The sequence below is a fragment of the Trichechus manatus genome, unplaced genomic scaffold, assembly GCF_000243295.1.
Source record: "Trichechus manatus latirostris isolate Lorelei unplaced genomic scaffold, TriManLat1.0 scaffold00040, whole genome shotgun sequence".
Classification (NCBI taxonomy): Eukaryota; Metazoa; Chordata; class Mammalia; order Sirenia; family Trichechidae; genus Trichechus; species Trichechus manatus.
The window spans coordinates 11,465,129-11,482,568 of record NW_004443976.1 but is presented as its reverse complement, the minus strand read 5'-3'; the positions used below and the strand labels follow the sequence as shown (position 1 = coordinate 11,482,568).

At 54.1% G+C, this 17,440-nt stretch overlaps 1 protein-coding gene across 1 annotated transcript; it reads right to left on the bottom strand.

Annotated features, from left to right (window-relative positions):
* Positions 1–93: 93 nt before the first annotated feature.
* On the bottom strand, positions 94–11,843 carry ALOX12B (arachidonate 12-lipoxygenase, 12R type). The gene is made up of 15 exons (XM_004376008.2): positions 11,661–11,843; positions 10,451–10,655; positions 7,361–7,442; positions 7,172–7,264; positions 6,930–7,052; positions 6,447–6,550; positions 5,946–6,118; positions 5,623–5,766; positions 4,104–4,307; positions 3,765–3,851; positions 3,274–3,443; positions 2,716–2,837; positions 1,106–1,206; positions 576–746; positions 94–339 (listed from the first exon to the last, which is right to left on the bottom strand). Exons 1-15 carry the CDS (start codon positions 11,805–11,807, stop codon positions 160–162), a joined length of 2,106 nt encoding a protein of 701 aa, XP_004376065.1. The 5' UTR covers positions 11,808–11,843; the 3' UTR covers positions 94–159.
* Between the last annotated feature and the right edge of the window lie 5,597 nt (positions 11,844–17,440).

Sequence of the window (17,440 nt, the reverse complement as noted above, 5' to 3'; positions counted from 1 at the left end):
CGGCCCCAGCCCCAGCTGGACACCCGCGGCCAGCCCTGCCCCCGCCCGCACCCCAGTAAATGGCCACGCAAGCACTGAATGTTTAAAGTTTGTTTGTTTGTTTGTTTGTTTTGAAAACTGGCGGGCCAGGGCGGGAGAGGCGAGCTCGGAAACGGCGTTCTAGATAGAAATGCTGTTCTCGATCAGCACAGGGTCCAGGTAGTAGTAGGGGATGGGGAGGCACTTGTTGCGCTGGCGGATATTGTGGGAAATCTGAGCCAGGCGCTGGCGCAGCGCCTCTATGCTCCTGCGCGGGACCTCCTCCACGAAGTGGATGTCGGGGAAGTGGCCCAGGGGCCGCTGCGGGCACAGAACCAGGCAGTTGGGACGGAGCCAGCCCCCCCCCCACTGTCTCGGGCTGCACCCCAACCCTCCTGGCCTGCCAGAGAGCCTCGCCTCTCCCGTCTTCATTCAGTACCCTCTCTCCCCCTGCTTCCTGACCTTGCCATCGCCCTTCCACCCCTGGCCCCCCAGCTCCTAGCCCCTCATATGCTCAGAGGCCCTCCACCCCACCTGCACCCTGAAGCCCCAGGTACCTTATCATCAGGCTCCTGACCGAGCGTCCAGAGCACCAATAGGATGATGCCCGTGGTCTTCACATCTGGCAACGTGTCCAGGTAGGTCTTCTCAGTGGTCAGCCCCTTAACCTGCATGGGTGGGTTCCGCATGGATGGCGGGAAGTTGGGCATCCAGGAGGTGAACTCCAGCTGCGGGTGGAGTACAGGGAGGGTTCTGGATCAGAGAGCGCCCAGGGTCTCCCCTTCCACCAGAGTCTGACCACCCTCACCCCATTATGACTTGGAGTCCTGCAGTAGTGAGTTGAGGCTGGGCTGGGTCTGGAACTGAGTTGAGATTAAGGCTGGGGCTGAGGTTGGGGCTAAACTAGGGATTATTGCCGAGGTTGGGGCCGAGGTTGGAGCTGGGGCTGAGGTTTAGGTTGAAGCAGGGGTTGAAGCTGGGACTGGGACTGACACAGGTTGGGGCTGGACTAGGGATTATGGTTGAGGATGGGTTTTCGGTTGTGATTGGCACTGAGGTTAGGTCTGGGACTGGTGAGCATGGGTACCTGCCCTGTGTTGACAGCTGCATGCTTGGCAGAGCAGGTGTAGATCATGATGGTGACATACCGGATCAGCTCAGGCACTGTTCGCAAGCATGTGGGAAAGCCTGAGGGGCGAGGAACAGCCCAGGCAGCGTCAGTCCTGCTCTGGTCCTGGCTGTCCAGCAGAGGGCACGGCCAAGCCCAGCTCACCCTGTCTTGCCAGAACTCCAAGATGCCACATCCATGCCCTCATCCTGCCCACTTGGCCGTCCCAGGGCAACAACCTCTCCCCCCAAGTCCAGACCACAAGCCCCCTAGGGGTTCAACTGGCCTCTGGGGCTGCTCCTGGCACCTGCCTGGGGTGGGACCCTCAGTTCTCCCTTCCAGCTCCCCTAAGTGGGCTCCCTGGTCCCAGGTCTGGGGAAGGTTGGGGAGAGCTTCCCTCTGTTGGGTTGAGTCCTGGCTTTCCTGCCTGGATTACTCTTCTCTCTCCCTCCCCACGTCACAGAGACTCTGTGATCACTCCAGATGGATTTCTCTGTAGCCCGGCCCTGGGTCTCACACCTCTTCCCTAACCAAGCTAATTGCTTATCTTTCCTGTTGTCTCACATTAGGGGCCCTGGTTGCCATGGTGACCCCAGTTCCAAAAGCCCAACACATTCAAACCAGACCCATCATCTTCCTCCCGAACCAATTCCTCCTCACGGCCCCCCAACTCAGGGAATTACACACTTCCTCACCCAGCTGTGAAAACCCGAAACCTGGGAGTCACCCTTGACCTCTCTCTTCCCTTACCCTCCATCTTCAAGCCCAAACCAATCACCAAGTCCTGTTATCTCTATCTCCTAACTAGCTCTCAAATTCTCTTCACCTCCACAGCCCCCATCTTAGTCAAGCCCCTGTCACCCCCTCCTGAACACTGCAACAGCTCCCCAAGAGGTGTTCTGGCTCTGGTGCAGCCTGATAATTCTAACATACACATCGGATCTCCTCCCACGCCCCCTAGGGGTCATTCCAATCTCCTTAACCAGGCTGTGCGACCTGGTCCAGCTCAGGGCCTCAGCCTTAGTTAGCCCTATCCCGAGACTTCCCAACTCCCAGCCTAAGTTCAGTGCAGGAAACTGGGAGTAGATCCCTGGATTCACTGTGTTCTCTCTAGCTTCTGGGCCTTTCCTCATGCTGTTCCCACTCAGAACTCTCCCAACCCCACCCTCTGTCATCTAAGGGCTAACTTCCCCTTCCTGAAGATCCTAGCTAGATCTCAGCTTGCTGCTACCCATTGCCACCCCCTACCCCACCACGCCCTCCCCAAGATGAGTTAGGTGCCTCCCTGGGCTCTTACGGCCTCTCCTGGGCTTCCCACAACACAGCACTCATCCGCATGACCCCCTCCCTGCAGGCTGTGAACCCCTGAGGGCAGGCACCTTCACCTGTCTCCTTCCCTTTTGCCTCTGCAGTAACCAGTACAGTATTTGTCACTCAGTAGATGTTTGATAATTATTTGTTGAGTGGGTGCCCAAGTGACATGACCTCCTTTAGTCCACAATAAGACATGCTCCGGCCCAGCCTGGGAGGACCCTATGGCCCTCACAGCCTCAGGCCCCGGCTGGGTGTCCAGGTGTCCAGGCCCATACCTGAGCTCTCACGTCCTAGCAGGCCCTCCTTGAATATGTCCTGCACCCAGCACTGCAATTCCGGGTCACCCTCCACAGCTGCATCATTCGGATAATAATAAGTGATGATCTCTGTCACATACCTAACCAGGGGACAGGGCCTCAGTTTGGACCCTCCCTTGGCCTTCCCCAGCCTTACTTCACCCACCTCCCCCAGGGTGCCCTGGTCTTGCTTAGGCAGGCCTGTGGGTAGGCGAGGCCTGTGGGGCAGAGGTGGAGAGAGTGGCCGGCAAGATCAGAAGATACTTAGAGCACTCCTTAATAAGGGTCAGGGGAGGTGCACTGATGGCCACCAGAGGTGGGCAGAGGGCCAAAACAAGCAAGGAGCCCACCAGCCCTCCCTAGGCCCCACCAGAGCTTGAACACATGTGTGACAGCCACACAGATCGCAGACCCTATCCTCAAGGCCGAGGCCCCATGGCACTATACCCAAGAACAGGTCCTTCAAAGTTCCCCTCGCCCCCTCCAGCATCCCAGAATATTCACCTTGACTGCCACTCATTGCTGTTCCAACCTTACCTCTCCAGGGCATCCCACACGGCCAAGCTGTCATCACGGTAGTAATACTGGGGCAGGTCCTGGACCCCGCGCTCCACAAAGTCATTGGGGACGTAGAGACTGTCGTAGGTGATCTCCGACAAGGCCCGCACCATCACCTCAGCAATACCCTCCAGGCCCAGGGAAGTGCCCTGTGGAGGAGGTGGCAGGGTCTGACGAAGTCCTCCTCCCCAGGGCTCACACCTACCTCAGACCCGCACCCCCGCACCGAGAGCCGAGGGAGCACTCCTCTAACCCCAGACTCACTTTGCCCCATCCCCCAGGAGCCCTGACACTCCAGGCTCACACACCCAGGCCCTGCCTCTGTGCCCTTCTAGACGTAGTACCCACTTTAACCAATCCTTCCCTCCACACCCCCTCATGATCCAAAGGCAAATGGGAAGTCCTGCTTTTAGTCTACCTGCAAAGGGCAGAGGGGAAGCAAAGATCTTGGGGTGAAAGCAGAGCCTTACCCTGGCGACGAGCCCCCCCTCATTGAGGAGGAGGGCCCGCCCGATGCTGTTGATCTGGATGGTGTATCGGGTGTGGGGGATGAGGAGCTGTGGGGAGAGAGTGAGGGGGACCGTGAGAGCAGACTGAAGTTGCCCCCTCAGAGGACCTCAGCACGTCCATTTCTGCAGCATCAGCCTCTGTCACTATGGGAAGTCCCTACTCTGAGCCCTCTTTTGTGGGTCTCCAGCTGGCTCCCCAAGTCTAACTGGAATCCTGCCCTCTGCCTGGAGAGCCAGGTGGCCTTCTGTGGCTAGGTGAGGCAGTGATGCTTCCTGGAGACCCCTCCCCCAAACCCCTACCTTGTAGAGGGGGTGGCACATGGGGAGCTGCCTCAACATGGCCAGGCAGAAGGCCTCGGCTATGAGGTGGGTCTCCAACAGGTGGGAGATGGCCTCATGGCTGTAGAACTCAGCGTGGCGCACCCATGTCTTGGCCAGCAGCCAGTCCCATTCAGAGTCACTGGGCAGGAAGATGGGGCAATCAGGCCCAGGGGTCTGGCTGAGCTGTGGGTGGGGAAGAAGGCAGGGTTAGGTGAGGGCAGAGACCCACATACACAGGGTCATCCACTGCAGAAGCCAGTCTGAGGAGGTAAAAACTCCACCCCCTAACTCCAGTCCCTCGGTCCCCTGAGCACACCTTCCTGCCCGCCCCATCTTTGCTCTTATTGTTCCCTCTGCCTGTAGTACCCTCCCCCATGGTACCTGGCAGTACCTGGCAGCTCCCACTCATTCTTCAAGGCCCAGCTCCCAAGCTGCCTCCTCTGAGAAGCCTTCCTCACCTCAACCTCAAGGCCACCAAATTCAGATGTGCAGGTTGTGCACTGCACAAGGGCACTCAGCCCCCCAGGAGAGGGGGACTGAAATCCAGCCTACACTGTTCCACCAAAGAGCCAGGTGCATTGGGGCTTGACTGCTCCCCCTAGAGGGGTGCCTTTTTCTAATCTCCACGTGGTCTCTGCGGGGACCTCTGGGGAGGAAGCACCCGAGGTTCCCTCTCCTGCCAGACCAGACTCCCAAGGTGGCAGCTAATTCTGATTAGCTCAGCATTCCTAACAGAGGCCAGGCCCACTACAGGGCTTGGTTTATCTAAGGGGTGGATGAATGAAGTCAAAGAGACAAGCTCGAGTGAAAAAATGCATTCCTGTCTGGTCATCTCTGCACATATACACACAGTCATGCACACTGTACACACAGGAGCTACACACAAGTGCAACCACAGGGACCTATAGACACACAATGGCAGCACACAGATATGCACACATAGGGACACACAGGTACTCACCCCAAGGCTCACTACAGGGCTATCCACCTGGGTACATGTGTGCACCCTGGGTTACACATAGGAGCCCACTTGGAGGAACGCACAGATTCACACACAAACATACATGGAAATACATGTGCACACATACAAACAGACTCACCACTGCCCCCCACAGACAGGGCCATGCATAAAATACACTCAGAAGCACACTCAGGAACATAGAGGCTCGTGCACAGGCAGCACACTCACATGACCTACATGCTTACCCACAGATGCACACACTCACACATGGCTGCGTACACAGGCGCATCAGGTTCACTCACACACACACCTGCTGACCCTCTGACCACATGCTCTCTCAGATGCACACCCAGGAACATTCATGCACACACAGACGTTCACACACAGGCACGCATGCTCACACAGGCACAAGCATTCACACACAGGCGCCCCACACAAAGACACGCAGGTATACATGCATGCTCACAGGCAATGCGCTCATTCAGATGCACACGCACAGAGGCTCATGAATTGGCCACACTCCTGCACCGCGGGCACCTGGATAGCGATGGGCATCATCTTTCCTTCAGGATCCGAGTAGAGCAGGCAGAGGGGGACGCAGCAGTGCTGCTTCCGACCGTTGAGCTCGATGGTGGGGATGCCTTCCAAGATGCGGTAGTCTGCCAGGTAAATGTTCCCCTTCTGGAGGGGAGACGGAATGGGCGGGCAGGTAGGCACTAACACGGGCACCTGGGACCCGCCCCGTGGACAAGGACAGGGAGTGAAGGATGCAGGCTTGGGTGGGACCCGTGGGGGCGGCGGAGTTGGGGAGAGACCAGGCTGCCAGGGAGGGCGGTAGGGAGGCGGGAGGACGGCCTCACCTCTAGCTCGGCTTGCAGGCACGTTCCTTCAGCCAGGAACGGCGCCACCATGTCGTCTGTGACGGGGAACTTGTCTGGGATCTGCTTGCAGCGGCAGATCAGGCCTGGGTTGACGCCATTGAGGTACTGGTACCCAAAGAAGCTGTCCTCTGTCCAGTGGTTGTACACGTACTCTGGAGGGACGGCGCCCGAGCGTCACAACCCGACCCGGACCCACCTCAGGGACAGAGAGACATGGGGCGGAGGCCCGCGACACAGGAAGGCAGTGGAGGAACACGAGGCCCCCAGCGTCCTCTTCTTGCGTCGCCCTCGGGGCGCTGGCGACGTCGTTCAAGCGAACGCCAGAGGGCGCGCCCGCCTAGCTTGCCAAATCCTCCCTCCCGTGCGATCCCGCCCTCTGCCCGACGTAGGGGTCCTGCCTCCCCCACCTGTCCAGCGTTCCTCCTACCAGAGACCACCTGGCTCCCCCCAGGTTCAATTCGGAATTCTCGCACCGCATACCGGAGATGACAGTCTTGTAGGTAGGGAAAATTTTCTTAATGTCTTTCAGTCTCTTCCACGGCCGTTCGCAGTCCAGCAGGCCGCGGACCTTGAACGACAGAGCCCTAGGAGATGGAATGAGGAGGCAGCGTGAGACAGGCTGCCAGGCGCCCGCGGGACCCTTGGCAGAGCTGCCCTGCCCCTGTAGGTCTCTGAGTCTCAGGGTCTGAGTCTCAAAGTGTCGGGCGTCTGTGTGTGTATCTCGAGGTCTCGGCGTCTCAGAGGCTCTGTATCTCCAGGTTCCTGGTTATCTGGGTCTCTGGGTCCATGTCTCAGGGTCTCTCTATCTCCCGGTCTCTGGGGCTCACATCTCTGCGTCTCTAAGTCTTTTCAGCCCTCTTGGCCTTCCAGGGGTGGAGGCGGGGATGAAGCAGGGGGGGTGGGACGGATCTTTGCCGGAGCCCTCACGCTTCTCACACTCTCGCCTCACTCGCACACACTCACTTAGGCCCCAGGCGTAAGAAGAAGAAGGCCGTCTTGATGAAGGAGTAGCGGAGATTTAAGTCCAGGAACCTGGTGGCCTTAATGTTGATGAGGATCGGGAATCCCGGGATGTAGCCATTCCACCTGTAGGGAGAAGGGTGGAGCTGGGGCTGAGCACCTGGGGTCCCGCGGAGGGGGACAGGAGACCAGGTGTCTGCCCTGGGAGGGGACCCAGGGGCCCAGGGGTGGCCTCAGGTCCTTACTCGCGCCGGTTGGGGTTGCGGTGCCGGCACACGGGAGGGCGGTAACTGGGGATGTGCACGTAGTTGGGCAGGCCGGGAACGAAGACCCTCCAGCTGCAAAGATAAGCCGAGACTGTGGGCCCTGGTGCCCTCCCAGGGCCGGGAACACTCACTACCCTCCCCCCACCTACCCTCGCCCCTCCCCCTCACCGGTAGAAGTCCTGCTTGGCTCTGATCTCTTCCTGTCGGTGCGCAAGGAGGATGGGCAAGGTGTCGTCCGCGGTTGTCTTTCCTGGAGGGAGACCGAAGGGAAGGCTCAAGGCTCAAGGTCTGACCCCCAGCCCTGGCTGCCTGTGCCCGCTCCTGGCAGCAGGGGTTCATCTTCTGCCCGCCTTGCCCAGGTCAGCTGTAGTGGGCCCACAGCTGAAGGTGCACCTTTCCCCAAAAGTTTAGACAAAAGAACTTGGACCCACCCTCATCCCCCTCGCTGTATCCTTCGGTTCAGCTCTGCTGCTTCTCAGAAGTTACTCTTCTAGACTCATTGAAATATTAATAAGTTATTTAGCACTTACTAGATACTGGGTACTTTCTATACACTTTCCTTATATTAATAATTTAATTCATAAGAACAGCCTTATGAGGCAGGTGAACTATTACAGGCCCACAACCCCTTCTCCACAATTCCAAAATTGAAAATGCTCTTGAAAATCAAGTCGTCTTCCCTCATAAGTTAGGCACAAAGTCACTGGTGGCAAAAACCTGCTGTCATTGACCTGAGGCTATATACATATATTTATATTTTATATAGTCTTTATTGAACTCACTTGGTGTAACTATTCCTAGTTTTTGCTGCAGAAACATTAGTATATTTAATTAGGGCGTGCCCTGATGGCACAGTGGTTAAGAGCTTGGCTGCTAACCAAAAAGGTTGGCAGTTCGAATCCACCAGCTGCTCCTTAGAAACCCTACTCTGTCCTGTAGGGTCACTATGAGTCGGAATCAACTCCATGGCAACAACGGTTTTTTTTCCTAAAAATTTGAATTTCAAAACATGTCTAGCTCCAACAGTTTCAGCTAATGGACTATGCTGTCATCCCATTTTACAAGGAGAAAATGGTCAATATCATGTAGGGAGAAAGCAAAGGAGCTGGGAATTCAAATCAGTCCAGTCAGTTTCTGGACACCACACACAGTCGCAAAAAAAAAAAAAAAAATGCCGTGGAGCTGATTTCAACTCATGGCAACCCGGTGTGTTGCAGAGTAGAAGGGCATCCCACAGTTTTCCAAGGTAACTCTGGGTGGATTTGAACCATCAGTCTTTTGGTTAAGTAGCCAGTACTTAATGATTTGCGCCTAGGGAGACTATACATAGTCATGCCGCTGTTTACTGAGCGTTCTCTAAACTCCGTTTAGATATTACCTCATTGGATTCTCACATCAACCCTCTGAAGTAGGTTCTATTGTTAGCCCCATTTTACAGATGAGGGCACCCAGGCTTAGAAGAATTCGGAAATGTGCCCAGGTGTCACAGCCGGTAAGTGGAGGTAGTCCCCAGGCTGGCTCGTGCCCCCATGACTTTCCCTCAAGCCCCTCCTTCACCACCCTCTTCCTCCACCACCTGCCTCAGCCAGTGTGTTGTAGGTGAACAGTGCCCCATGGAGTTATCTAACATAGAGACTCAGCTTGGTTTCAACCCCAGGGTGGGAGCCTCACTCTTTTGAGGGCCCAGTGTGTGACTAAAGTCTCCCTGCCCTGGTGTTGCATACGGCAGCTGCCCCACCCAACCCCATTCCTGCCTGGCCACCCAGTGTCACCCTGCTGGTCTCCTGCTTCCATGGCACTCAGATCTATCATTGTGGGAAGAAACTCTGCTTCCTCAATGAGGTCCTCACCTTGCATCTCCACCCTCCCCCAGGCCTGTCTCCTTCTGCCCCTTGCCTCTCCTTTCCCCAGCTCAGGCCCCTGTCCCCAACTCCCAGAAGAAGGCTCTAGCCGCAGGGCAATGAGAACTGGGGTGAGGGGTGGTTAGATGCAAGGAGGCTGGGGCGCCAGGGCCGCCAGCCTCTCTCAGCTCTGCCCTCCCCTCCCACCCACCTCAAGGTGAGACCAGGGGGACAAACAAGAACAGGCCTCCAGCAGAAAACAGTCTCCACGTAGAGTCACATATTGGGAAGCTGACCCAAGCCCCACAAGTGAAGGGCCCTGGGCAGTGGTGGACACAAGGAGCTCAGGATCTCAGGTCCTATCCCTCTCCCATAGGAGCAACCAAACACCTGGAAAACTTCAATCGGGCCACTACAGAGAAAACCAACAGTCTTTTGTATAAATAGCAGGGCATCCTGCTGAAGTGGGACTGATTCTCACTGGATTAAGGGAGCCCTTTTGGAGTAAGGAAGTCCTTGGGTGCTGTAAATGGTTAACACACTTGGCTGCTAACTGAAAGGCTGGCTGTTCGAGTCCACCCTAATGCACCTCAGAAGAAAGACCTTACAATCTACTTCCAAAAAATCAACCACTGAACACCCTTATGGAGCACAGTTCTACTCTGACACACATGGGGTCACCATTACTCAGAATCAACTCGACAGCAACTGGTTTTTGTTTTTTTTAGAGTTAGAGTAAGCCCCATTTGAGAAGTAAGGTGTCCTATTGGAGTCATAGGGAGTCCTTTTGGAGCAATAGAACATCTCCTCCATCTAAAATATGCTCAGTGAGAAAACCAGGGCATCATGATGATGTCCAAGACCTCCTGTTAGAGTACCACAGAGTATTGTTCAAATAATAGGGCTTCTTAATGAAATAACAAGATATCAGTTGAATTAATGGAGCATCCTATTAGAGTAACAAGGCCTCCTGGTGTAGTAGCAGAATCCTTTGGAGTAATAGGGCATCTTGTTGGAGTAACAGGGCATGTGGTTTGAGAGGGCATCCTAATCAGAGTCCTGAGTCCTGCCCTAGAGTAACACTGGGTCTCTTGAGCATAGCCAGGTGGCCTCTGGGCATCCAGGGGAGGAGTGTAGAAGTAAAAGAGCTCGCTCTGAGAATGCCTGTCTCCAGCCAGGCACTGGGGTCCGGAGGGCAGCCCCGCACCTCCTGCCTTCCCCCTTCTCCAGGGTTCAGTGTGAGAGCAGCAGGAGTTCCTGCGAATCTCTGGTGGGGCTGGCACCTGGCTGGCTTGATGTGTTTACAGGGGTGTATCCTAACCCTTCTCCCTTGTGTCTCGCTGGGGGTTCACCCCAGGAGTCAGGTGGCTGGGCTGGAGTGAGGAGCCCAACGCATGGGATGGGGGTGAGGGCTCACCTGTACCCTCCCGGAGTGCCAGGGTCTTGTAGCCATCCATCCACTGGTAGGCGGGGAAGTGGTAGATGCGGCCATTGGGGGCACAGATCTGCACGTAGCTGCAGTACCAGGAGTTCTTGGGGAAGAAGGAGGAGCGTTCCTTGTGCAGGCGGATGAGGATGAGCTCGCCCAGGTCCTGCTGGCATTGCACAGAGTACTGGTCCACCTGGGCAGGGCACAGGAATGGCTGAGATGACAGGACTTGACCCTGGCTCCTCACCCAGGCCCTACTCACCTGGGTGATGCTCACCTCCCTGGAGTGTGGTGATGCGGAGGCAGGATGATAACTTCCTGCCCCTCCAGCCTGACTGTCCCCTGCTAGGCCCATCCACCCAGGGCTGGGCAGGACCCCAGCCCCTCCCTCCTCTACATTCCCAGCTCTAGAGGTCCCCCACTCCCTCCCTTGCCACCTGAGGCAGCAGAAGCTGTGCAGGCACCCACGTGCTGGTGTATTCAGTGGTCCAATGGGGCCCAGAGCCTCCCAAGTCCTCTGTACTCAGACTGCGGAGAGGTGACCCAGCCAGCCCCATTTATCAGTGAAGATATGGAGGGTCGGAAGAGGCCTTAGGTAGTTAAAGTGACCTATTCAGGTCACACAGCAGCAGGTGGCCGGGCTTGGCTCAAAGTCAGGGCTGAGATCCCGACCAACGGTGCCTTCCATCAAGGAGCAGGCAGGTCCGCACTGGACAAGCTGGTCTAATGCCATTTTAAGTCACAGATAGCCCAATGCAAATTTAAGCCAGTTGTGATGCAACTTAGCAAGAGTGAGTAAGAATGGGAGAGAGAGAGGGATGAGGAAGAGGGGTAGAGAGGACATGGGAAAGGAATAAGAGAAGAGGGAGACAGGGGGTGGGACAAGACTGAGAAAAGAGGGATGAGAGCAGAAAGGAGAAGAGGGAGAGAGAAGAGTTGAGAAAAGGAAGAGAGTGAAGAATGACCCGGAAGAAATAAAAGATGATGAGCCAGGGGTGAAGGACAGGATGTCCTGGAGAACAGTGAGTGGGAGAGGGGTGAGGAGCCAGGTCTGGGGTGACAGATGTCAGAGCCCCCCTTGGGACCCTGCTGTGTCCAGGCCTCTCCCAGGCTCTCCAGCCTCTCCTGGCCATGGCTGGGTCCCTATCCCGCCCACCTTCATCCACTTCCATCCCCAGCTGCCCCTACACACACTCACCGCTCCTGTTGCAAAGTCTCGTCCACAGTGGTTCAGCAGCTGCTTATGGCTCTCTCCTTGGGTCCCCACAATGGTCAGTGAGATGGAGTCCAATGTCCCTGACAAGGGGTCATTGCCCGTGGCCACCTTGACTTTGTAGGTGGCCATGGCTGTTCTTCAGAAGGGAGGAGGAGGCTCAATCCCAGACACTGTGTGTGGGGTCGGGGGGCACACTGGGGCCCAAACTAGGCCAGGCACAGAGAAGTGGACAGGGCCAGCCTCCCGAGGTTGGGTGGTGAGGCGAGTAACAGCCTAGAGCTGGAGAAGCTGCTGTCCTGGCCAGCAGTGAGCGAAGCCAGAGCTGGGCAGGCTGGGCGGGACGAGTTGTTGGTGAGGTGAGCAACGTCTGGTCTCCAAGCCCTCTGGGAGCTGGCAGGGAGGCAACAGCAGGCAGGGCGCTGGGCCTGCCTCTGAGAAGGCGGACAGAGATGCCGTGGATGAAGGAGACTTCAGGGTGGTGGAGCCAGTCCAGCCTGAGCCACAACCCCAGGGAAGTTGAGGGAGGGGGCTGGGTGAGGTCCCCAGATCTTTATCAGCTTAATAAGCTCCTTCTCCTTGTTGGCTACAGCACTAGGGGTATAGGGGTTGGCAGGAGGTGACCTGCATTGGTTCTGGGGGCTGTAGTGGGTGGGAGCTAGGGGAGGGGGGTAGCACAAACTTGTCCAGCTGGCCCGCTGCCTGGCCATTCCGCTTTGGGAAGTGAGGCAAGTAGTGGCTGCAGTGGAAGGCTGGCTCATCCTTCTGCCACAGGGCCCAGAGTCTGAGACAGGGAGGGTGGTGTGTGTTGAACCTTGGGCTCAGGGACCACATGGGCACCGAGAAACTCTAGAGACACTACAAGAGAGATGGCTATGGATGGAAGGGTGATACCTGGTGCTTCCTGCAGGATAGGAGCCAGCTAAGGAGGCATTGGAGTTGAAGACAAGATCAGGAGACAGTTGGGGTGAAATTTGGGGCATAAGAATTAAGCTAAAGAATCAATAAATCTGAAATCCTGATACATGCTACAACATGGATGAACCTTGAAAACATTATACTGAGTGAAATAAGTCAACCATAAAAGGACAAATATTGTATGATTCCACTTACATGAAATACCCAGAATCAGCAAATGTATAGAGACTTAAGTCTGTTAGTTACCAGGGATGGGAGAGAGGGGAAAGAGGGAAGTATTGCTTAAGGGCCACTGAGTTCCTGTTAAGGGTGATGGAAAAATTTGGAAATGGATAGTCATGATGGTTGCACAACATGATGAACATAATTAATGTCACTGAATTAGACATGAAAAAAATGCTGAACTAGCAAGTGTTTTGTTATATAATATATGTACATACCACATTAAAAAAAGAATAGATAAATAAATTGTGGTATATTCATACAATAGAATTCTACACAGCAATAAAAAAAATACTACAACATGGACAAATCTCACCGATTATATTGAGAGAAAGAAGCCAGACACAAAATAGCACAAGCGCAATGACTCCATCAATACGAGGGTCAAGAACAGGCAAAGTAAAAGTCAGAACAGTGGGCACCTCTGGGCTGTGAGTACAAACTGGGCTTGAGCAGAAGGGAGCTGTGTAGGGAGCTGGATATGGTGGTATTTGTTGTTGCTGTGTGCTGTTGAGTAGATTCTGACTCATAACAACTCTATATGACAAAGTAGAACTGCCCCCATAAGACTTCCTAGGCTGAAATCTTTACAAAAGCAAATTGCCAAGTCTTTTCTCCCTCTGAGCAGCTGGTGGGCTCCAACCATTGACCTTTGGGTTAGCAACTGAGCTTTTAACCATCTAGTGCTCCTTGGTGGTGGTATAGAAGGCACTTTATGAATTTTACTGTATCAATGTAGTCCTTCAATTTTATGAAGTACACACCCCTCAGTGGGGGCAAAGAAAGAAGCTAGGAGAAGAGTTTGAGGTGAAGTTGGAATCAGGGTTGGACTCTATTGGAATTAGCTTTGTTGGGAACCGGGTCATTCATTCATTCATCCATCCATTCATTCATTCAGCATGTATTTATTGAGCTTGCACAGTGTACCAGGTACTGTTTGGGCAGTGCAGATACAGAGAAGGAATAAAACACACACGGAGCTTACTGAATAGCTGGGAGACAAGGACAAGGAACAGCAAACAAACAGATGCTATGAGTTTGCGTATTAAGTGCTCTAAAGAAAATAAACCCGATCGGGGGGCGGGGCGTGGGATTGGGGGTAAGTTTCTGATAGAATCACAGAAGCCAAAGGGATGAGGACCAAGGTAGACTGAGGTCCCGGGATAGAACTGTGTTTAGGATGGTGTTGAGACTAAGAATAGGAGCAGGGATGAGACAGGGTCAGAATTATATTCTCAGCAGGTAGCGTTTGGGACCCAGGGAGAGTGAGGAGAGAGTCAAGTCCCTGCCCCTTTTGCTGGGCCTGCTGGCCCTCCTTCCTTCCACCTCCCAGGGATAGCTCCTGCCTACCAGGAAGCACCAGCCCAAGTTTTCTCCCTGGTGGCACCCTTCTGGCACCATCAAGGGAGGGTCACAGTGTCTCAGGCAAAGTCAAGGCCAAAGGGGCTGAGATTCTGCGGAGGTTCCAGTAGGTTTGAGATTGAGTGAGGAATGTGGACAAGACTGCAATTCACGTTTAGTTCAGGGATAGGGTTGTGGATAGAGTTAGGGATTGAAATGATCTTTTCAGGACTCAAATCTGCTCACGGCATCCCCCAAAGCCTGGCAGTGGTTCCTCATTGCCTTTGGGATAAAGACGTCACCCCTTCACGTGACCCCGATGGCCCTGTGGTGTCTGGTCTCTGCCTACCTCACTGGCTTCATCCCTCACCACATTCCCCCTTACTGTCTTCTGCCTGGGACTGGTAGATGCCCTTCATTCATTCATCCACAGATGACTGAACGAATGAATCCCTACTATGTGTTGGACACTGAGTGAGGCCCTGAGAATACAATGTAACCAAAGCAAATCCCTGTCCTCGTGGAGTTTACGTTCTAGTGAGAGAAATAGACAATATTACCTAATAATTGAGTAAAATAAATAATATGTTAAATAGTGATACAGGATGAAGAAAAAGTGTGGCCAGGAAAAGGTTTCTTGAGAAGGGGACTCTAGAGTAAACACCTTAAGGAAGTGAGGTCAGCTCCTTCCCACCACAGGACCTTTGCACACGCTTTTCCTGTTCTACCTCTTCCAAAAGCAAAAAAACCAAACCTGTTGCCCGTGAGTCAATTCCAACTCATAGCAACCCTATAGCACAGAGTAGAACTGCCCCACAGGGTTTCCAGGGAGCAGCTGGTGGATTCAAAGTGCCAAACTTTTGGTTAGCAGCCAAACAGCTTAACTACTGCACCACCAGGGCCCCTGTTCTGCCTCTTAGACCTGGTTAATGCCTTCTCTTCCTTCAGATCTTAGCTTAATAATTGCTTTTTCAAAGAAGACCAAATTTAGCTATTACTGGCTCTCATAGCACTGTAGCTGACATCTGAGATTGATGTCTTCTCCCCCACTAGATTAGACTGTCCATAATTTGGTTTTCTCCCCACTGCCTGGCATAGCACCTGGTACCTGGAGACTCTCGATACATGATCTCCACTGGTTGGTTGGGTTAGGGATGATGACAAAATCAAGGTTGGGGACTGAGTCAATGATGGAATTAGAATTAGGGTGAAGATTGGGGAGGAGAGCTGGGTTGGGGTAAGGGTGAGAGTAGGACAGGGACTGATTGGAGAAGGGGAGTGGGTTAAGGGGTAGGAGTTGGGAGAAGGCTCAGGATGAGGGTCATGCTCACACCCAGGTGACTGGCAGGGCCATCCCAACTGCCGGTGCACAGTGGTGTCTCCGAGTCATCAGGGCCAGGTCAGGTCCGCCCTCCTGGTCTCTGCTTTTCCACCCTCATTGCTCCTGGGGGATACCCAGAGCCTGAGGCACCTCTCAAGATGCAAATTACATGCTCTGCCTTCTAGCCTTCCCTGTCCCTTGAGACTGTGCCCTCAGGGGGCTGCTGAGTCTCAGTGAGGAACAGGTGGGTGGAGTGGGCCAGCTGAGGCTCAGGACTGGATTGGGGCTTGGGAAACTCCAACCCTGGGCTGTTTAGGGATACAGGGTTCTAGGGCAATTGGAGTGAGAGGCCCATCCTTAGCCTTTCTAATCCAGTGGTAAGATCGGGGTATGTGTGTGTGTGTGTGCAGAGGGGCACAGGAAACCTTGAGGATGGGGTTGGAGGAAGCCTTGGGGTAGCAGGGATGGAGGCTGGTGTCAGCACAAGTGGCGGGGATCTACCTGCATCCCCACAAAGCTGTCTCTTTATGTCATAACCCACTATCAGTAGATCTCCTCCATCCTATCCCTCTCTCCTCCAAAAGCAGGAGGAGTGGCTCTGGGTTTGAGTGGGAAATTGGTTCCTGAGGGACTCAGAGGTGGAGATGGGTGGTGGGGATTCTAGTGTTGGGGCTGGGGCTGATGTCAGAATGTGGATGGGATTAGGCATGAGGATGTAGCTGGGGCACTCCCCAGTTACCACCAAAACTTGAGAGGTGTTCAGCTGGGCTGAAGAACTGGTTCTCCTGGACCAGGGGCTGTACCAGGCAGGAGAGGCCCCAGGGAAGGATGCAAGTACAGCTGGGTTGGCTCTCGATGGCCACCCACACAAGAACCCTGAGTTCTCACTGCTGGGGCATCTCCACAGCTTTGCCGCCACCCCATGCCCTGCACGGCAGGGAGCAACTCTAGGGCCCCACCCCACCCCCAGGACAGAGACAGAAAAACCAAATCAGGTTACTCCACAAGGACATGAATGACGTGTCTTCTGTCCACCCCTAGGTCACCTCATTCCAGCCACTCTGGCCTTCTCTCTCTTCCTTGAACACATGCCCTTCAGGGCCCTTGCACTTGCTGTGTCCTTGGTCTCTAACACTGTCTTAGTCTCTTAGTGCTGCTATATAACAGAAATACCACAAGTGGGTGGCTTTAATGAACAGAAACTTATTTTCTCACGGTTCAGGAGGCTAGAAGTCTGAATTCAGGGTGCCAGCTCTAGGGGAAGGCTTTCTCTGTCTGCTCTTGGGGAAAATCCTTGTCTCTTTCAGCTTCTCATCCTTGGTTCCTTAGAGATCTCCAAATGGCATTAGTCTTTCTCCATTTGTGCTTCCTGGCTTCTGTGCCTAATCTGCTCTTTTGTATCTCAAAAGTGATTGGTTTACAGAGTAGCAGGGACGGGGGTCTGGGGACCATGCTTTCAGGGGACATCTAGGTCAATTGGCATAACAAAGTTTATTAAGAAAATGTTCTGCATCCTACTTTGGTGAGTAGCATCTTGGGTCTTAAAAGCTAGCGAGTGACCATCTAAGATGCATTAATTGGTCCCAACCCACCTGGAGTAAAGGAGAATGAAGAACACCAAAGACACAAGGAAAGTAGTAGCCCAAGAGACAGAAAGGGCCACATAAACCAGAGACTCCATCAGCCTGAGACCAGAAGAACTGGATGATGCCCAGCTACGACCTATGACCACCCTGACAGGGAACACAACAGAGAGTCACTGATGGAGCAGGAGAAAAGTGGGGTGCCCAACTCAAATTCTAGTAAAAAGACCAGACTTAATGGTCTGACTGAGTCTGGAGAAACCCCAGAAAGCATGACCCCCAGACTCTCTGTCAACTAAAACAATTGACAGAACTAAAACAATTCCCGAGGCCAACTCCTCAGACAAAGATTAGACTGGACTATAGGATATAAAATGATA